A 21,974-nucleotide genomic window follows, 5' to 3' on the forward strand; every position below is an offset into this window, starting at 1 on the left:
TTCTTTTACGAACAATTTGATGAAAACATATTTTTAAGTACCCTTCAAAATTATTTTCTAAGGACATGATCTCCAATCTGTAGGAAAATCATAAGACCAAAGAATATAGATGCAAATGTTTTCCCACCAGCATTTTTAGAGAAGAAATTAAAATGAGTTCCTTACAAACTCTTGTTGACCTAGAATGGCCTCAGGCAGTTCCCCCATGGACTGTCATATCCCAGAAAGAAATCATCTGGGTCTCATTAATTTATGCCAAAATTTCTGTTTAACCTCAGTCTAGAATTTATATCTTTTATAAAGTAAATGGTTTACAGGTCACTACATTGTAATGAAATTGCAATTAACTAAGATTCTGAACATGAATTTCTTTATTTAACAATTAAGGAAAATTAGAGATTCTGCCAAATATTCTATCCTTTCATGTTAGGTGGAGACAGTACTCTGTCAGGAGGAAAGGTCTGTGAACCTCGTGCCAAAGAGCTACGTGAGCAAATAGCAAGATAAACAAGTCATTCGTGGAGACAGAGGTGGAGCTGGGCTTGGTTAGGAATGAATCAGGCCATCCCACAGAGTGGGTGTCTCTGTTCTAAGTTGCTCTTCAGGGCACAATTAAAACCTCTATAAAAGGCCCAGCTCCCAGCTGTTCAGTACACCTGCCAGCAGTGTCAGCGAGCACTTGACCTCTTCCTCTGGTGAAGTGGGTAAGTCCCATTCGGTGGGATCCTGTTCTTTCCATACGATTCGTCATTTTCCAGCTGTTGTAGATGTTGGGGGGGTTGAGGAGGGTCTATGTGACAGATGGCACCAGTATCTTACAGATATACCTAATTCCTACTAACTCCATGCCATCTTTCTACGGAGCACTTAACTCTGTAAGTTTGGTTGCACATCAGGGGTTGGAGGATGGTCATATATGACTTATGTTGCTCATCTTCCTAAAAACTGCTCTCTCAAAAGTTTGCCAGCCCTCAGTTCTCTTTTTTATATTGCTTCTACCCAATATGGACTATGTTCATGTGGTTATGGCACCTGAAGTATTGAAGTTGAGAAGAAACTAAAGAAGCCAGCTTTCCAGGTTCAGTTTGACTCACAGAATCTGGCAGCCAGTCAGAAAGCACCTAACAGAAACGTACAATGATTGAATACTTGTAATACGTAGGAATTAAGGCTAATAACATGAACTTTGTTTTCTGCATTAATATATCTAAATATTACAATACCACCTTTGATTAGGAAGTAGTACTTAAGAGCTGGTGACTTACGAATTATACTTCTAAATCTCTAAAGGACTATATAAAGTTAGGAAATTCCCTTTTTATTGTTCCAGTTACCACCAAATGTTTTGCTGCTACAATTAGGTTTACTTATTCATTTTAAGATCCTTCACCTTTTGGGTTTTACCTAGCCTCATTGCTCAATTTTAGAGGAAAATTCTTGAGTAGCAACATATCAAAGCTAAATATCTACAATCTTCACTGTCTGATTTGAAAAATACTAGGGAATAGGAAGAAAGAGAAAGGATATGGATAATACAAACTGGGTAGAAAATCAAGCGCTAGCTACAGAATAGCCTGAGATGCGTCCCTGGCTTGAAATTTTTCAGGATCTCTCTTTCCTTTTATAAGCACTACATGAGAGTGAAAACCAGTCACACAGTCGTGTCCAAAGCCTTGTGATCCCATGGACTGTAGCCTGTCCAGCTCGTTTGTCCATGTAATTCTCCAGGCAAGAGTACTGGAATGGGTTGTCATTTCCTTCTCCAGGGGATCTTCCCCACCCAGGGATCAAACCGGTGGATAAGGGTCTCCTGTGTTGCAGGCAGATTCTTTACCAACTGAGCCATATTCAAAGACAAAATGTTTTGAAAGTCCCAGTTGAAAATACTTTGGTAAAGTCAAATTATTTAGGGATCTGCCTGAAACTGTGGAGAAAGCCTCCCCAAGATCAGAAACAGAGTTTGATTCTGAATCCAATTTTATTGTTCTAGGTTTACTTGAACTTGAAGGAAGAAAAAAATGTCTCCACTTCTGAGAAGCATCTTTAATATCACTAAAATTTTCAATCAATATGCCTCACATGATTGTGATGGGACAACACTAAGCAAGAAAGACCTGAAGAATCTGCTTGAGAGGGAATTTGGAGATATCCTTCGGGTAAGAAATAACAAGAAAAGGAAATTTCTCTACTGATTTAGAGCTATGAAATTTCTTCTCAGGAGAGACCAGAGCAAGGAATAGTGACTTTATATTCATTTATTGCCATGACAGTTCTACACCACATTCCCCATTCATTTCTGAGTCTGAAGCTAATTAATTAGTTAATTATTTAATCAGGCTCTTCTCTAGTAAAATGGTTATTTCTGCAAATGTTTGGTTCTGTTTTCAAACATGGGATAAAAATCAAATTGGCATACTGGCTATTTCAGACAGAAATGGCTGCTGCAAATCTTCATAAATTTCCACTGCTTTGTCTCTTGAGGATGAATTCATTCTTATTTACCCAGCTATAACTTGTGTTCTTTTGATCAGCATTAAATTATAAGATGCAAAAATTTCCAACAAATGTATGCTTTAAAATTAGGTTGTTCACATTTTACATGCGGACAAGACTCCATATACACTGAGTGTTTTTCTAATGGTTCTTAATGTCTTTTGAGTACCATCATATTATAAAATATAGTGTTGGGGGTGGGGGGAGTTTACTACCTGTAAACAGTACATTGTAAAAGTTTTGATTTCTTTTTCAGAGACCACACGACCCAGAAACGGTAGACCTGGTCCTGGAACTTCAGGATCGCGACCGTGACGGGCTAATCGATTTCCATGAATTCCTCGCGATCGTTTTCAAAGTGGCTGCAGCTTGTTATTACGCTCTCGGCCAGGCCTCGGGGCTAAATGAGAAGGAAGCCAAGCGTGAGGGAAAAGGAAACCCGTTACAAGATCGCAGGAGGGAAGACCAAAGGAGATTCGAGCCCCAGGACAGACAACTAGAAGAACGCAGGCTGAAGAGGCAGGAACTGGAGGAGCTCGCTGAGGAAGAGGAGCTGAGGGAGAAGCAACAAAGACTTGAGCAGAGGCTGCAAAGGCGAGAACAAGAAGAGTGTGGTGAGGAAGAGCTGCAGCAAAGGCCCAAGGGTCGGGAGCCGGAGGAGCTTCTGAACCGAGAGCAAAGGCTCGAGAGGCAGGAGCAACGGGAGCGACAGCGCCTCCAGGTGGAACAGCAACAGCGGCAAAGAGGAGAGCTGCGCGAGCGCCAGGAAGAAGAGCAGCTCCAAAGGCGGGAGACTCAGGAGCTCAAGAGGGAGCGTCTGGAGGAAGAGCTGCAGCTGCAAAGGCAGAGGCGCGGGCGCGAGGAGAGGCTCTTGGAGCAGGAGAGGCGGGAGCAGGAGCTGCGGCGCAAGGAGCAGCAGCTAAGGCGCGAGCAGGAGGAGGCGACGCAGGAAGATGAGCGGGGCGAGAGCCGCACCTCGAGGTGTCAGTGGCAGCTAGAAAGTGAGGCCGACGCCCGTCAGTGCAAAGTCTACTCCAGGCCCCGCAGGCAAGAGCAGCAGAGGCGCCGCCAGGAGCAGGAGCTGCTCGAGAGGCAGCAGGAGCAGCAAACCCGCGAGGAGGTGCAGAGCCTTCAAGAAGACGAGGAGAGGCAACGACGCAAGGAAGAGCAGCACTACGACCAAAACTGGAGGTGGCAACTAGAGGAGGAAAGCCAGAGACGCCGCTACACACTGTACGCCAAGCCAGCTCAACGGGAGCAGGTGAGCGAGGAAGGGCAGCTGCGGCTTGAAGAGGAGCAGCTGCAGCGGGAGAAGAGGCGCCAGGAGCGAGAAAGGCAGTATCGGGAAGTGGAGCTGCAGCGGGAGGAAGAGCGACAACAGCGGGAGGAGGAGCAGCTGCAGAGACAGGAACGCGAGAAGAGGCGCCAGGAGAGCGAGAAGCAATATCTAGAGAAAGTGGAGCTGCAGAGAGAGGAGCAGCTTGAGAGAGAGGAACGGGAGAAGAGGCGCCAGGAGAGCGAGAAGCAATATCTAGAGAAAGTGGAGCTGCAGAGAGAGGAGCAGTTTCAGAGAGAGGAACGCGAGAAGAGGCGCCAGGAGCGCGAGAAGCAATATCTAGAGAAAGTGGAGCTGCAGAGAGAGGAGCAGCTTCAGAGAGAGGAACGGGAGAAGAGGCGCCAGGAGCGCGAGAAGCAATATCTAGAGAAAGTGGAGCTGCAGAGAGAGGAGCAGTTTCAGAGAGAGGAACGCGAGAAGAGGCGCCAGGAGCGCGAGAAGCAATATCTAGAGAAAGTGGAGCTGCGGGAGGAGGAGCAGCTGCAGAGAGAGGAGCCGCTGCAGAGGGAGGAACGCGAGAAGAGGCGCCAGGAGCGCGAGAGGCAATATCTAGAAAAAGTGGAGCTGCAGGAAGAGGAGCAGTTGAAGAGAGAGGAACGCGAGAAAAGGCGCCAGGAGCGTGAGAGGCAGTATCTCGAGAAGGAGGAGCTGCAGCGGCAGGAAGAGCGACTGCAGAGAGAGGAACGCGAGAAGAGGCTTCAGGGGCGCGAGCGACAGTATCTAGAGAAGGTGGAGCTGCAGAGGGAAGAGGAGCAGCTGCAGAGAGAGAAGAGGCGCCAAGAGCGGGAAAGACAATATCGGGAAGAGGAGCTGCTGCGGGAGGAGGAGCGACTGCAGAGAGAGGAGCAGCAGCTGCAGAGAGAGGAATGTGAGAAGAGGCGCCAGGAGCTCGAGAGACAGCTAGAGAAGGAGGAGCTGCAGCGCCTGGACAGGAAGAGGCATTTGCTGGATGAGGATCTGCTCCAAAATGAAGGTCGTGATAACAGGGTTTACTTCAAACACCGAGAGAACAAAGAAAAGAGCCGGCAACTGGATGATTCCTGGGTGCGGGAGAGTCAATTCCAGCAGGATCGGCGGCCCCTGCAGGACGAACAAGAAGAGAAAAGAGAACGCGAGCAAGAGAGGAGCCGGCAAAAGCGTGAGAGGCAATTCCCAGCTGAACAACTGCTGGAGCGAAAGCAGCAAAAGGAAACCGAAAGGCGAGATACGAAATTCCGAGAGGAAGAGCAGCTGCTGAAAGGGGAACGAGAGGAGAAAATACGCTATCCGGAAGAAGACAGAAAGTTCCGCGAAGAGGAACAGCAGCTGCGCCGCCTGGAACAAGATAGAAAATTCCGCGAAGAACAACAACTGAGCCGCCAGGAAAGAGACAGAAAATTCCGTGAGGAAGAGCAGCTCCTGCAAGAAAGGGAAGAACAGCTGCGCCGCCAGGAACGCGACAGAAAGTTCCGCGAAGAGGAACAGCAGCTGCGCCGCCTGGAACGCGAGCAACAGCTACGCCAGGAACGAAATAGAAAATTCCGCGAAGAACAGCTCCTGCGAGAAAGGGAAGAACAGCTGCTCCTCCAGGAGCGGGAGCCGCAGCTTCGCCAGGAGCGCGACAGAAAGTTCCACGAGGAGGAACAGCTCCTGCAGGAAAGGGAAGAACAGCTGCGCCGCCAGGAACGCGACAGAAAGTTCCGTGAGGAGGAACAGCTCCTGCAGCAAAGAGAAGAACTGCAGCGCCGCCAGGACCGCGAGCCACAGCTTCGCCAGGAACGCGACAGAAAGTTCCGTGAGGAGGAACAGCTTCTGAAAGAAAGGGAAGAACAGCTGCGCCGCCAGGAGCGCGACAGAAAGTTCCGTGAGGAGGAACAGCTTCTGAAAGAAAGGGAAGAACAGCTGCGCCGCCAGGAGCGCGACAGAAAGTTCCGTGAGGAGGAACAGCTCCTGCAGGAAAGGGAAGAACAGCTGCGCCGCCAGGAGCGCGACAGAAAGTTCCGTGAGGAGGAACAGCTCCTGCAGGAAAGGGAAGAACAGCTGCGCCGCCAGGAACGCGACAGAAAGTTCCGTGAGGAGGAACAGCTTCTGAAAGAAAGGGAAGAACAGCTGCGCCTCCAGGAACGCGACACAAAGTTCCGTGAGGAGGAACAGCTCCTGCAGGAAAGGGAAGAACAGCTGCGCCGCCAGGAGCGCGACAGAAAGTTCCGTGAGGAGGAACAGCTCCTGAGAGGAAGGGAAGAACAGCTGCGCCGCCAGGAACGCGACAGAAAGTTCCGTGAGGAGGAACAGCTCCTGAGAGAAAGGGAAGAACAGCTGCGCCGCCAGGAACGCGACAGAAAGTTCCGTGAGGAGGAACAGCTCCTGCGGCAAAGAGAAGAACTGCGCCGCCAGGAGCGCGAGCCACAACTTCGCCAGGAACGCGGCAGAAAGTTCCGTGAGGAGGAACAGCTTCTGAAAGAAAGGGAAGAACAGCTGCGCCGCCAGGAGCGCGACAGGAAGTTCCGTGAGGAAGAAGACCTCCTGCGAGAAAGGGAGGAACAGCTGCGCCGCCAGGAGCGCGAGCCACAACTTCGCCAGGAACGCGACAGAAAGTTCCGTGAGGAGGAACAGCTTCTGAAAGAAAGGGAGGAACAGCTGCGCCGCCAGGAGCGCGACAGAAAGTTCCGAGAAGAGGAACAGCTCCTCCGAGAAAGGGAAGAACAGCAGCTGCGCCGTCAGGAACTCGAGGGGGTCTTCTCCCAGGAGGAACAACTGAGGCGCGCCGAGCAAGAGGAAGAACAGAGACGTCAGAGGCAGAGAGACAGGAAGTTCCTTGAGGAAGAGCAGAGCCTCCAGCGCCAGCGAGAGGAAGAAAAGCGCCGCGTCCAGGAGCAGGACAGGAAGTTCCTCGAGCAAGAAGAGCAGCTGCACCGCGAGGAGCAGGAAGAGCTGAGGCGCCGCCAGCAGCTAGACCAGCAGTACCGGGCAGAGGAGCAGTTTGCTAAGGAGGAGAAGAGGCGTCGTCAGGAACAAGAATTGAGGCAAGAAGAACAGAGACGCCGCCAGGAGCGGGAGAGGAAATTCCGGGAAGAAGAACAGCTCCGCCGCCAGCAGCAGGAGGAGCAGAGGCGTCGCCAAGAGCGCGACGTGCAGCAGAGCCGCCGCCAAGTGTGGGAGGAAGACAAGGGCCGCCGGCAGGTCCTGGAAGCTGGCAAGCGGCAGTTTGCCAGTGCCCCGGTGCGCTCCAGCCCGCTCTACGAGTACATCCAAGAGCAGAGATCTCAGTACCGCCCTTAAGAGATGCTGCCAAATCCCGACACCTGCTGAAGCTTCAAGCAAAGGAAAATGAGAATCACTGAGTACCAAGTGACTCTGGTTGTGGGAAAACTTTGGTGTTAGAATACCTCTTTTTTACAAAATCTTAAACTATACTTTTTCGTGTGCTTTGTACTTCACTGCCTTTTATTCTTCCTTAAATAGTTCTTTAGGATGTCTTTGCTCTTTGGTGCAGATGTGGTGTGCATTTTTTAAAAACATAAAAGCCATTTAATTTGTTTAAGGAATTTTGTTTGGGGAACACGTTCATTCATTGCTTTCAGAAGTAACAAAAATATTATGTACATTTGAGATTCAAAAGAATGGGTCAGGTTTTTATTTGTTGACCCATCCTGTAGAGAGCTCAGATATTTTTTATGTTCAAGTTGATATTTCTTCCTGGCCTAAATTATGTTAATATATATCTCGAAATAGCCTCCCATTTTTTGTGGCATAATTAGCACAGATTCTGCAAGGGGACTGAATTTTTCTAAGAACCCCTGAATAGTGCAGGAGCAGGAGGAATGGCTTCTCTAGAAAAAGTCACTGTGAATTCAGCCCATACTTGGAAGAAATGTCTATAAGACTTGGAATCAGAATTAATTTCTTTTACACTTAACTCCATAAATATTTAAAATATGAAGCAAAAGCAAGGTGTTTCTCAAACAACTCCAGAGCTCAAACTTTAAAACCATGTCTGCTGTAGCCTGTAGCATTCCGTTCCTTTCCCCCAGTCTTGGATGAGCTTGAGAATATTACTGCCTTTGTTAATTTTAGCTGAGAAGGGACTTGCTCAGGATCCTGTAAACATCTGTCTTGCTCTAGAGCCAACAAGAGATCACAGAGCATTTGGGGGTGGGGAAAAGGGAAGTTTTGTGGACAGAGGGGCAAGCCCCTAGAGGCCCTTTGACAAGCCCTGTCAACCCACAATCCTTTGAGGCCTACTGATACTACCTTGGAGACATGTTAAAATAATTGGACTGTGTGAAAAATTAATAATAAATATTTTGGCAATTATTTTTGTCTGTTTTAACTGTGCATCAAACCGTAACTCAAGATTTAATGGTCTGGGAACTGACATAACTTTCCAGTCATTTAAGGGTATTTGGTTACTATCATTGATGTCTGATTGTGGGGAAAAAAAAAAACTCCATTTTCCACAACCATTTTTTCTCTATTCGAGTGAATGCTATATTATTTCCACCCCCAAGTTAGGATTCTTTTTCCAAGTATTTTTATTCTTGACTCTGCAACTCTTTGTCTTTCTGAAATGGAACAGGGCTCTATGGCCCTTCCCCCCATGTCCTACTTTTTGTCTGTGGAAAACTTTAGTCAAGTTTAATCAGAGAAATGAGAACACATAGAAACAAAGGACAACAGTCAAAGGAGACCAAATAAAAATAATGTCATTAGGTCAGTTTCATTCCAATCCCAAAGAGAGGCAATGCCAAAGAATGTTCAGACTACCGCACAATTGCACTCATCTCACATGCCAACAAAGTAATGCTCAAAATCCTCCAAGTCAGGTTTCAACAGTACGTGAACCAAGAACTTCCAGATGTTCAAGCTGGGCTTACAAAAGGCAAAGGAACCAGAGATCAAATTGCCAACATTCATTGGAGCATAGAAAAAGCAAGAGAGTTCCAGAAAAACACCTACTTCTGCTTTACTGACTATGCCAAAGCCTTTCACTGTGTGGATCACAACGAACTGTGGAAAATTCTTAAAAAGATGGGAATAGCAGACCACCTGACCTGCCTCCTGAGAAATCTGTACAGAGGTCAAGAAGCAACAGTTAGAACTGGACATGGAACAACAGACTGGTTCCAAATCCAGAAAGGACTATGTCAAGGCTGTGTAGTGTCACCCTGCTTATTTAAGTTGATGCAGAGTACATTCTGAGAAACACTGGGCTGGATGAAGCACAAGCTGGAATCAAGACTGCCAATAGAAATATCAATAACCTCAGATATGCAGATGACACCACCCTTATGGCAGAAAGCAAAGAAGAACTAAAGAGCCTCTTGATGAAAGTGAAAGAGGAGAATAAAAAAGTTGGCTTAAAACTCAACATTCAGAAAACTACGATCATGGCATCTGGTCAATCACTTCATGGCAAATAGATGAGGAAACAATGAAAATAGTAAGAGACTATTTTCTTGGGCTCCAAAATCACTGCAGGTGGTGACTGCAGCCATGAAAGTAAAAGATGCTTGCTCCTTGGAAGAAAAACTATGAACAACCTAGACAGCATATTACAAAGCAGAGACATTACTTTGCCAACAAAGGTCCATCTAGTCAAAGCTATAGTTTTTCCAGTAGTCATGTATGGATGTGAGAGTTGGACTATAAAGAAAACTGAGAGCCAAAGAATTAATGCTTTTGAACTCTGGTGTTGAAAAAGACTCTTGAGAGTCCCTTGGACTGCAGGGAGATCAAACCAGTCCATCCTAAAGGAAACCAGTCCTGAATATTCATTGGAACGACTGATGCTGAAGCTGAAGCTCCAATACTTTGGCCACTTGATATGAAGAACTGACTAACTGGAAAAGACCCTGATGCTGGAGAAGACTGAAGGCGGGAGGAAAAGGGTACAACAGAGTATGAGATAGTTGGATGGTATCACTCACTTGATGATCATAAGTTTGAGTAACCTCTGGGAGTTGGTGATGGGCAGAGAAGCCTGCTACAGTCCATGGGGTCACAAAGAGACACGACTGAGTGACTGAACTGAAGCCTAGTCAAGGACTTTTAATTCCTTCTCAAGTGCTTTAGATAATATTCTGAGCCATATCCTGTGAGCTGTCTTATAGATACCAAAATCCCCACCAGGTGGAGAGGTTAACTACATAAGCTGCCACAATAAGAAATGGAAAGAAACGGATACTGGAATTGAAGATAACTATATCTAAAACAACCAGCATGATGCTGGTCAGACCATCAATGCCAATTTGAAGATGACTGTCAGAGATGACTGTGATGTTCTGTATATACTCCCCTCACCCACTACTTCTGTCTAAAAAGCTCTTGCCCCAGTGGTTGCCAGTGGGGGCAGTCGGCCTTTGGACAGACGTCCACCACCCCCATCCCCAGTTGCCAGAATCTGGAAAAAAGCAAACTTTGCTTTCTACCAACCTGGCCTATTTATTGACTTTTAAGCAGCAAGCGGCCAGATCTCACATACCTTTTAGTAACACTCTCTGGCAGTGACTCACTGCTCATGACAAATAATGGTGCATCCAGTATTTGTTAATATTTCCTTCTAAGAACACAGCAGCTTCTTGGTCTCTGACGTCTGATGAGCCAATAGAAGAAAATGGCCTGAAACTTCAGCTTGCAATACAAAAATTAAATAACCTCTTTTCTTTGGAAATTGGCTCTTTCCTCATCTTTTGAAGTGCTGCAAGAAGTGTGAAGGACTTTGATTATTTTTTATCATGGTTATTATGTTGAACTGTCACTTAGATGATGAGTGTGTATTTCAGAAGCATCCTGGGATTGGGATTTATAAGGAGGCTCTGGAATGAGTGTCTACTGAGAGGACCCTGGGGAAAGCCAGTGAGGCTCTTTCCAGGGTTTCTGTGAAGATTCTTAGTAAGTAAAAGCATACACTTAAGAGGAAAGTACTTTTGCAGTGAGAAATCATTTGAAAGAGATGGAGCTCCAAGATAGTACCAGGGGAGTCCCAAGATTTGTCTTTAGTGGGCATCTGCTATTTGTGTTAAAATGAGAGAGAAGCTCCTGCTCCTTTTTTTTTTTTTTTTTTTTTTTCTCCTGCTCCTTGAAAAAAGTGCCACCTTACTCTATCAGAATGATACTCAGGAGCCATAGGCTTAGCTTTCTTGTCTCCACCATTGACCAAAATGTTGTGTCTATCTTAGGAAATCTTCTCAACCTTGACCCTCAAAATTAGAAATGATACTATCTGACATCAGGGCCTTCTTGGATTTATTCCTAGTTATCAAGGTGTGAATATTAAATATAGATTCCAGCAGGTGGAACAGGGGTGTTCGGATCTTTAGATGATAGTCTGATGCTTTTGGCCTGATTATTATTAAGCACCTTCTGACTAAGTCACCTCATGGATTGTGTTGCTTAAATCAAAAGAAGAAAGTATTGTTTCATCACAATTATAATAACAGGTACTTTTAAAAAAAATCAGCCAGCCTATGCCCTATGGCTCTTATTTTAGCGTGCTGGCAGGAGAACATGCTGGCAGGCAACCCTCCTGCTCCACCAGGATAATGTACATGCATGGGAAGAACCTTGAGGCTTTTGGGAAATTGGCTGCTTAACTGATAGCTTAAGGTGAACAGCTTCGGATTCGTGAACTCTGAAGAAGAAGATTTAACTTCAGGACCAGGGACCAGGCTTGATCACTCAAGAGCTTTTGTATAGCAAAGTTTTGTTAAAGTATAAAAAGGCACAGAGAAAGCTTCTGACATAGACATCAGAAGGGGGACAGAGAATGCCCCCCTCGCTAGTGTTAGCCAAGGGAGTTATATACTTTTTAATTAGTTGTTACAGTAAATCAAAAGAATGTCTCAAGGTTGTAAAGATTTTACTAGACCCACTCCCATAATTTACATTTTAAGATAACAAGATTAGCCAGAAGGTTTCCAGGAAGGAGAAACTGTCCTCAAGCAGGATACATTGTTTTTACATAATCCTTAGTACAGAGTTTAAACTGAGTTGTTTGTTGTGTAATCATCAGTTCCTGGCTTAAAGAAAAAAAAAAATGTTTTATGTGACTAAGACTAAGGAATGTAGAGAAAAAAAGATGTTTGTCCTTTCCTCCTCCTTGAGAATTCCAGACCCCTATCTCCACTTCGAGAGCCCCAGACCCCTTTCTCCTCCTTGGGGACCCCGGACTTCTTATCAACGTGCCTAGGAATTAACTCTTTTATTAACTATAAACTGGGAGCTCTATTAACATCACCTTGGCTGATGCTGGCAAATGGGGTTGAGGGTTTATTATGCTGTGTGATGGAAAAGTTGGTCTCCATGTGTTATGAATTATGTCCCCCCACAAAGGTTCTAATGATGAAGTCCTAAGCTTCAGTGCCTTGGAATGTAACCATATTTGGATATATAGTATTTAAATGGCAATCAAATTAAAATGAGGTCAATAGGCGGGGCCTTAACCCAATATGAATATTGAGTGTCCTTATAAGAAGGGGGGCAATGGACTGTAGACAAAGGGAAAATGATGTAAAGACATAGGAAGAAGATAGCCATCTACAAGTCAAGGATAGAAGCAAGGAAGAGATCCTTTCTTATGGCTCTCAGAAGAAATCAACTTGACTAACACGTTAACTTTTTACATCTAGCCTCCATAACTTTGAGAAAATAAATTTCTGTTGGTTAAACTACCCAGTCTTTGGCATTTTGTGATAATAGCCCTAGAAAACTAACATACCATGGAAAGTGAGATTATGTTTCTAGGGAAATCTACCTATATTGTGATAATCTTTATCCTTTGACATTGTACAGGTACAACCAGGTCCTGGTTGCTCAAAGACACTTTTTAAATTAAATCTCCCATAGTTTTTATGGTACAGTGGAACAACTGCTACAAGGAATCAGAAGCCTGGGGTTCATTCAGTTATTCATTGGACAAATATTTAGTGAGCATTTCCTATGTGCCAGGCATCCTAAGCAATATGCATACAGTGGTGAAGTAGTCATTCTGGTCTGTCTTTTCACTTTACTATCCATGTGTTCTCTTGCAAGCCACTTAAGTTGTCTGGGCCTCCACTGTTTCATATTCCAAATTATGAGACTGAAATAGCCACCACCAAGGTTATCTCAGGACTAAAACAATTACTTTTATTCTAACATTTGGCTTATTCTCAAAGCAACTCAAATAAGCCCTCAACCCAACAACTACCTTTAGCTAACAGAAAACAAGGAAAAGAATTAACTGATGAAGGTGATCATCAGACCCTAATTTCAGCATCAAAGGTCTTTTCTTTCTAGCCAGTCAGAACTGATCTTTCATTTGTTTCCCATATTCCTCCAGAGCACCTTCTTATCATCCCAGGTTTATTCAATGAGGGAGAAGACTCTAAATCTACCCTCATTTTCTGTGACCCTCAGTTCAGTTCAGTTCAGTCGCTCAGTCATGTCCGACTCTGTGACCCCATTAATCACAGTACGCCAGGCCTCCCTGTCCTTCACCCACTCCTGGAGTCTACTCAAACTCATGTCCATCGAGTCAGTGATGCCATCCAACCATCTCATCCTCTGTCGTCCCCTTCTCCTCCTGCCCCCAATCTCTTCCACCATCAGGGTCTTTTCCGATGAGTCAACTCTTCCCACGAGGTGGCCAAAGTATTGGAGTTTCAGCTTCAGCATCAGTCCTTCCAATGAACACCCAGGACTCATCTCCTTTAGGATGGACTGGTTGGATCTCCTTGCAGTCCAAGGGACTCTCAAGAGTCTTCTCTAACACCACAGTTCAAAAGCATCAATTCTTCAGTGCTCAGCTTTCTTCACAGTCCAACTCTCACATCCATACATGACCACTGGACTACCCAAAATTATTGCCCCTCTCATTTATGAAATTTACATATGCATTTAATTAATAACACTCTTTTCTGAGCAAACAAAGTCCTGGAACTTGGTTCCACTCAAACTAAAAGTCAGTGGCCATTAGTTAAATATAAACCCATCTGTGCTCCATCTTTTGCACTAACTACACATTGCTAATATTTTCATTCAGTCATATTAATTAAGAGTTTGTTCAGCAAGTGTACTGGGACTGTAATCTGCTGAGATTGTGATCTATGTAATATGTAATAAGCACTTGCTTACTTGTTAGTAAAAGAGCTGACAGTCACATGCAATAATCTGGAACTAACCCAAGAGGTAGATTTCTGAGTAGGTTATCATTTTCTGAACCATCAGGAAAGCACTCAAATCACCAAAATTTTTAAAAGTCTGATTTCCGTTTGTCATCACTCCCCTTTTTAAAAAACATCAGTGTTTTCTGAAAGATAAAGTCTGAGGTCTTCAGCTTGACCTTAAGGCTCTCCACATTCTAGAGATAAGCCACCTTTTATACTCTGACCCCCACAACACTCCAAGAGCTAACCATGTGTTAAACCAGACTAGACTATTTGTCATAATTAGGACATCCTATATGAAATTAAAAGACACTTACTCCTTGGAAGGAAAGTTATGACCAACCTAGACAGCATATTAAAAAGCAGAGACATTACTTTGCCAACAAAGGTCCGTCTGGTGAAGGCTGTGGTTTTTCCAGTGGTCATGTATGGATGTAAGAGTTGGACTGTGAAGAAAGCTGAGCACTGAAGAATTGATTCTTTTGAACTGTGGTGTTGGAGATGACTCTTGAGAGTCCCTTGGACTGCAAGGAGATCCAACCAGTCCATCCTAAAGGAGATGAGTCCTGGGTGTTCATTAGAAGGACTGATGCTGAAGCTGAAACTCCAGTACTTTGGCCACCTCGTGGGAAGAGTTGACTCATCGGAAAAGACCCTGATGGTGGAAGGGATTGGGGGCAGGAGGAGAAGGGGACAACAGAGGATGAGATGGTTGGATGGCATCACCGACTCGATGGACATGGGTTTGAGTAGACTCCAGGAGTGGGTGATGGACAGAGAGGCCTGGCATGCTGCAATTCATGGAGTCACAAAGAGTCAGACACGACTGAGCGACTGAACTGAACCGAGCTGATAACTGTCCTTACTTTAGAGACTTATTAGCATAATTTTATCTGTTTGGAATGCCTGTCTCCTTTCTGTCTACCTGGATAATTTCTACTTGGTTTAAAATAATTTAAGATAATTTCTACTCAGGTTTAGTCCCACCATTTCCCTAAATCTTTCCTCATCTCCCCAACATACATGATCTCTCTTCATTGATTATAAGACTTTTTATATTTACTCATTTATTGATTATAATATTCTACCTTAGTAGGTTTTATACTTGCTTCATCTGCCAAATTGAAAATATCTTGAAAACAGAGACTACAACTTGAAATTCTTTATTTTGTATATTCTTTCCATAACAAACAAAGAGTGATAGAGTTCTATGATATGCTGATGAAATATGTGGACTGTCTTGCTAGAAAAATAAACACTCTCAAAATTTTGCCTAGAATTTCAAAAGTTCCTGGGGCCTATGATGAAGCCTTCTGAACTGCATGCAAAGAAACCTGGTTCAAGGAGCTGTGAGAACTAGATGTATAATGTAGGCGTTCAATAACTATTTGGTAAATGAATGAATTCATATAACCCTAATAGCTCTTTTTGTCTGAGGCCTCTCATCCCCATCTAACATGCCATCTCTCCCCTCTGAACATTGAAGCCCTAAGTCCTTTCTTATATATTGAAAATTCTTCAATGTCGGGCATTATAGAATTTCATGATTCTTCCCCCTCAATTTTTTCTGATTTTGTTTAGTAACTGGAATAAGCTATAGTTTTAGTATCTGTCAGTGACCCTAGTGGGGTAAGAAGGCATGGGTAGGTCAAGGGAAAGGCGGATTGTGGTCGCATGGTGCTGGGGGTGGGGTAGGGAGATGTAGTGAGAAGCAATGGTGAGATTCCCATTCCAGGCTGTGGCTGGTTTTCTCATAAGCATTTGAATTCAAATACAATTCATCAGCATGAGGATTATTTTCATTTTGAAAGCCTCCTTCTCTGGTATATGAATCAACTTTATTCCTCCTATTACCATTACTTTGAATCTATTTCTTATCAAATAATAACCCTGACCTTATTATGCTAGTGCCTGTACCTCCCTTTTTCCCTGGAGCACCTTACAAAATGTCCTCACATTAGCTTTCTTTAGTTGGTCATGACCAAGCCAATCCCCAGATTTCATTTCTGACCATGGGTGAGGAGAGAGGATGGTTAGAAGTGGGAGAAGGAAACAAGTGTAAGACATTCTGCTCTAAGTGCTAAGGTCAGAAAAACGCAGTTTAAGAGAACAGCAATATCTTCTTACTCTGGTTAGCAGGATCAAGAAAAGCTTTCCCAAGGGAACTGATGTTTAAGCTGGAACTTGAGAATAGTTAGGAATCTATCACACAAAGATGAAAAGAAATAGCTTTCCAGATAGATTGAAATTCTTATTCAAAGACTGGAGGCAAGAGAGAGTACTATGGGTTCAAGGAAGTCAAATTAAATCTGACTAGAACTTAGAATATCAGGGATAAATGGTAAAAGATAAGGCTAGAAAGGTTACAAGGGCTTGGTAAGCCATATTATATTTATCTTGAGAAAAACAAAATATTATTGTCTTCTTAAACAGGGGAATGATGAACCCGATTGACAGTTTATAAGGATCATTCTGGCTCACATCTTTTTAACCCCAGTCCCATTCCTCAGAGAAAAAAGTCTCTTAAATATATTTTTAAGATTTTCCTGGCAGTAACCTGTTGCATAAAATTTATCAGTTTTAAATGATATTTCCACTATGAGAGGTGAAGATTTAAATGATTTGCACTACCTTTCTTCTTCTCTCCCTTTGTCATTATTTAATATTTTCATTATTCCAATTCCTGTTACCTTTCCAATAAAAGTATGTTTCTTTTTCTAGCAACTTTTGACAGTATCACTTACACTTTTACATTTCTGGTGTTGGTGGTGTTAGTTGCTCAGTTATGTCCAACTCTTTGAGACCCCATGTACTATAGCCCACCAGACTTCTCTGTCCATGGGATTCTCTAGGCAAGAATGCTGGAGTGGGTTGCCATTTCCTTCTCCAGGAGAATCTTCTGGACCCAAGGATCAAACTCGGGTCTCCTGTATTGCAGGCAGATTTTTTACCATCTGAGCCACCAGGGAAGCCCACCCTTAACAATAACTGGGTCTGCTAACCACAGCCAAATATATCATGCTTTTTACATGCACGGACTCTAACACTTGGAGATGTCTACATTGTTATGTTAAGCACACAGGCATAGTAGCAAGTTTGCCTGAAAGCAAAAACTGGGTTTACCACTTACTAGTTTCGTGGCCTTGGGCAAGATACTGGACCTTTCTTTTCCTCCTCCTTGGTGTTCTAAAATTTCCAAGGATATATGTAGATGAATATTTTGTGGCTCTTTTAAAATCTGAAGTCTCTACAAAGTCTATTCATTCCTTAATCTTTTTTTATGTCTTATCTTTCTGAGGTTCCTATTAGTTGATAGTGGGATCTCCTGAGTTGATTATGTATATTTCTTTTCTTCCACTGTTTACATTTCTTTTTTATTTCCATGCTTTATATTCTAAAACTGTATTGTCCAATATGGTAGTCATGAGCCAAACGTGACCATTTGTGTTTAAATTTAAAATTATGAAATAAAATCTAAAATTTAGTTTCCTAGTCACACTAGTCATATTTTGAGCTACATATAACTTAGTGGCTATCAGATTGGACAGTGCAAATATCTAAAGCTCTGTTAGACAATGCTATTCTAGAAGTTTTTGAAAACTTGGGTTTTTTTTTTTTTTTTTTTTGGTTCTTTTTTTAATTCTATTGCTTTTTGTTCATCTAAAGAGTTATAATTAATCTAAAATACTTTTTATTCTCTTAGTTTTGTTTTCTAATTGGTATTCAGAACATCCTAATCTTGTTTCATTTAATCTCTTAGGAGATATTAATCAGCATTTTTAACTTCTCTTTCACTTCCTAAATTGTTACCTATTTCCTCTGGGGTCAGTTTGTCTGTTTATTTCCTTCTTTCTCTTTTGTGCTACTGATTTATTCATGGCTTCCCTTGTAGCTCAGCTGGTAAAGAATCCACCTACAATGTGGGATACCTGGGTTCAATCCCTGGGTTGGGAAGATCCTCTGGGAAAGGTAATAAGATTTATTCATATGCCTAAATATTCTTACTTACCCCTTTATATCAATAAAATCTGATTTGCCTAAGTAGGTCTGTTTACACAGCAGCCCTCTTCCTTGAATGGAAATTTATGGCAGGATAGAGGAGAAGCCTATCAATTTGCAAGTAAATGGCCATCAGGCTGCACTCACTCCCACCCCTCAATACAAATGACAAGGTTTTCCTGGAGCATTAGCTTTAGCTTTCAGTCTATTGAGTCAACAGATACCAACAAAGCATCTACTGTAGTCCAGATACTCTTACAGCTTCTAGAGATAAAGTGGAAAAGTAGATATAGAGTCCTGTCCTCAAGGAGTCTACATTTATGGAAGTTTGTTCAGTTTCTTTAGAGACCAGTCATGTAGGGTTTTGCTAGGAAGATAAGGCAATATATGACCAAATGTCTATGCTCTATGTTCTAAATTGGAGGAAGGGTATGGGAATGACTGCTGAGACATAAGTTCCTTATGTAAACATTCAATTGCTTTCCTGTTTAAAGCCCTACTTCTTACCCCCACCTCCTTTATTCCTACTAATTCCAAGTACAGAGCTTCCCCAGGTTCGGACAGTCAGATTTGCCTTCACCTCCATCACTGCTTCAAAACACATTCTGGGGAAGAACAGTGGCCAAGATGGTGGAATAGGAAGACCCTGAGCTCACCTCACTGGCACACCAAAATTGCAACTATTTACAGAACAATTATTGATGAGAATGACAAGGGTAGGCAACCGACAAACAGGAGGATAATCAGAACTGCAGAGATTCTCTCCAAGGAGCAAATGGTCTCAGCCCCATGCCAGGCTTCCTAGCCCCAGGGTCCTGAACCAGGAAAATGAGCCCCCAGAGCACAGGGCTTTAAGACTAACAGGGCTTACTTTCAGGAGAGCCAGACAACTGAGAAATAGATAATTCACTGCTAATAACCACATCCCAAATTTCACATGCTCCAGGATCCACAGCAGAAGCAGTAATTTGAAATGACCCTTGATCAGACCCTCCTGCTGGTCTTAGAGAGCCTCCCAGAGAGGCAGGAGGCAACTGGAGCACAGCCTGGGGACACAGACACTGGCAGCAGCCATTTTGGGGAGCTTGTCCTAACACAGAGACACTGGTGCTGAGAAGCACTATCTTGGAATCCTCCCTCTAGCTTATTAGCTCTGAGATCCAGACCCACTCACCAGTGTTGGCACCAGTGCTGGGACCCCTTGGCCAGCCTCACGTGTCAGTGGGCCAGCACTAGCTCTGAAACATTCTGACCCAACAGCCAGGATGGTTTCAGGAACCAGCTCCACTCACCAGCAAGCTGCTGACACTGGATCTAGGAACCCTGGCCCCACAACTACCCACTTCAGAACCTGGCTCTACCAACCAGTGGGTTCTATAGCCAGCTGCCTCATGACACACTTCCAACCAGCTTGTGGCAGCCTTCACACAAGGCAGGGCCAACCAGACCAAGGACCTGCCACAGCTACCAGACCACCCACAGCAGTCAGCCTCTCACACCAGTAGGGTCCATGCAGCCCACATAGGGACACCCCCGAGCACATAGCTCTGATGACCAGAGGGGAGTGTGCCTCTGGACACATAGGACATTTCCTACAAAAGGCTGCTTCTCCAACATCAGGAAACATAACCAACCTACCAAACACGTAGAGACAAAAACACCACTTAGACAAGATGAGGCAACAGAAGAATATATTTCCAATGAAGGAACAAGATAAAACCTTAGAAGAAGAACTAAGTGAAGTAGAGATATAGAGTTCAAGTAATGATCAGGAAGATGTTCAAAGAACTTGGGAGAGGACTAGATGAGCACAGGGAGAAGTTAGAGGTTTTTAACAAAGAGTTAAAAAATATAAAGAAGAACAAGGATGAAGAATACTATAACTGATCATTTCCGTTTGCATCCACATTGCTGCAAATGGCATTATTTTCTTCTTATCAACTATACTTCAACAAAAAAATTTAAATTCAATAACTAAAATAAACATTATACTAGAAGGATTCAACAGTAGATTAAATGATACAGAAGAACAGATGAGTAAACTGGAAGACAGAGCACTGAAAATTACTGAACAGAAGGAAAGAATAAAAAGTAAAAAGAAATGAGGACAGTTTAAGAGACCTCAGGGACATCAAGTATACTAACATTCACATGTAGGTATCCCAGAAGGAAAAGAGAGAGAAAGGGGCAGAAAAATTATTTGAAGACAAAATAGCTGAAACTTTCCTAACTCGGGAAAAGAAAAACAGACATCCATGTCCCAGACACAATCAACCCAAAGAGGACAACACCAAGACAAGGCAGATCCAACCTTGATTTTCTAAATAGAAACTGTAACCTAAAACCATAGACATTTAGAGTTGGAAGAGTTCTGTGTCCTTCACTGTAAGCCACTTTCAGCCTCACCTCTTCCTTTGGCAGGATTTCTCCTAAAACTTGGTCAGTAGATTATATAATACCTCTATTTAAATAGGTCTAGTGACAGTGAATGCCAAAGAATTGATGCTTTTGAACTGTGGTGTTGAATAAGACTCTTGAGAGTCCCTTGGACTGCAAGGAGATCCAACCAGTCCATCCTAAAGGAGATCAGTCCTGGGTGTTCTTTGGAGGGACTGATGCTGAAGCTGAAACTCCAGTACTTTGGCCACCTCATGCGAAGTGTTGACTCATTGGAAAAGACCCTGATGCTGGGAGGGATTGGGGGCAGGAGGAGAAGGGGACGACAGAGGATGAGATGGCTGGATGGCATCACCGACTCAATAGACATGGGTTTGAGTAAACTCCGGGAGTGGGTGATGGACAGGGAGGCCTGGCGTGCTGCAATTCATGGGGTCACAAAGAGTCAGACATGACTGAGCGACTGAGCTGAACTGAACTGAGTGACAGTGATCTCATTACTTTACAGGCAGCCGACACCATCGTCAGACAACTACCCCTTAAAAAGTTCTTAAGAATTAAGTCTGCTTTTTTTTTAATGTTATTTTATATTGGAGTATAGTTGATTAGGGGCTTTCCTGGTGGCGCAGTGCTAAAGAATCTGCCTGCTACTCAGGAGACCTGGGTTTGATCCCTGGGTCAGAAAGATCCCCTGGAGGAGGGCATGGCAACCCGCTCCAGAATTCTTGCCGAGGGAATCCCATGGACAGAAGAGCCTGGTGGGCTGTAGTCCACAGGGTCACACAGAGTCCAACACAACTGAAGCGACTAAGCAGCAGGAGCAGCACAGTTGATTAACAATGTTGTGTTCAGTTATACATATACATGTATTTATTCTTCCTCAAATTCTTTTCCATTTAGGTTACTTCAGATTATTAAGCAGATTTCCCTGTCCTATACAGTAGGTCTTTGTCAGCTATCCATTTAAAATATAGCAGTGTGTACATGTCAATAAAGTCTGCCTTGTAGAAAGTTTCAACCACTGATTCTAGTTCTATTCCCTGGCATTACATAGAATAAGGAACTCAAGATAATGGAGACAGCACAGGCTCAGAGAAATTTAGTCTAGAAGGGCTTCAACTCTGATTCAGGCTTTGCAATTTACTTGGTACCTGACCATATGCAAATTACTTAACAACTAAGAGTTTAACTTCCTTATCTGTTAAAAGTGGATAATGACTATCCAAAAAGACAATGAGGATTACGTAAGACAGCCCATGTAAGCATCTGACAGGTCATAAGTGTTCAGTGAACATTAGTTCCTTTCGTCCCTCCCCATTCCTCATCCCTATGGAAATTCTTCAAATATTTCAAAGCAGTTATCCTTCCTCCCCCAAGTCTTCAATCCAGCCTTGAACATACTCAGTTTCCTTGAATCCTTTCTCATGAGGCTGGCTCCTGAACTCCAGGACAGGGAGATAAAACTTACTCAACTTAAAATACCCCAGTGGCTGGCATAGTGTCTGAGAAACAGTTGGTACTCAGGGGATGTTGACTGATCAGAATTAAGATGACCTCTGCATGATATTCCAGTTCTCAGTATAATTCTTCTCCCTTTTAGGGGAAAATGCTAAGAAATACTTTTT

At 43.7% G+C, this 21,974-nt stretch overlaps 1 protein-coding gene across 1 annotated transcript; it reads left to right on the forward strand.

Moving 5' to 3' along the window:
* The first annotated feature begins 572 nt into the window (after nucleotides 1-572).
* TCHH (trichohyalin) lies at nucleotides 573-8,122 on the forward strand. The gene is made up of 3 exons (XM_061120797.1): nucleotides 573-704; nucleotides 1,991-2,156; nucleotides 2,750-8,122. Exons 2-3 carry the CDS (start codon nucleotides 2,019-2,021, stop codon nucleotides 7,085-7,087), a joined length of 4,476 nt encoding a protein of 1,491 aa, XP_060976780.1. The 5' UTR covers nucleotides 573-704; nucleotides 1,991-2,018; the 3' UTR covers nucleotides 7,088-8,122.
* The last annotated feature ends 13,852 nt before the right edge of the window (nucleotides 8,123-21,974 follow it).

The sequence above is a fragment of the Dama dama genome, chromosome 20, assembly GCF_033118175.1.
Source record: "Dama dama isolate Ldn47 chromosome 20, ASM3311817v1, whole genome shotgun sequence".
Classification (NCBI taxonomy): domain Eukaryota; kingdom Metazoa; phylum Chordata; class Mammalia; order Artiodactyla; family Cervidae; genus Dama; species Dama dama.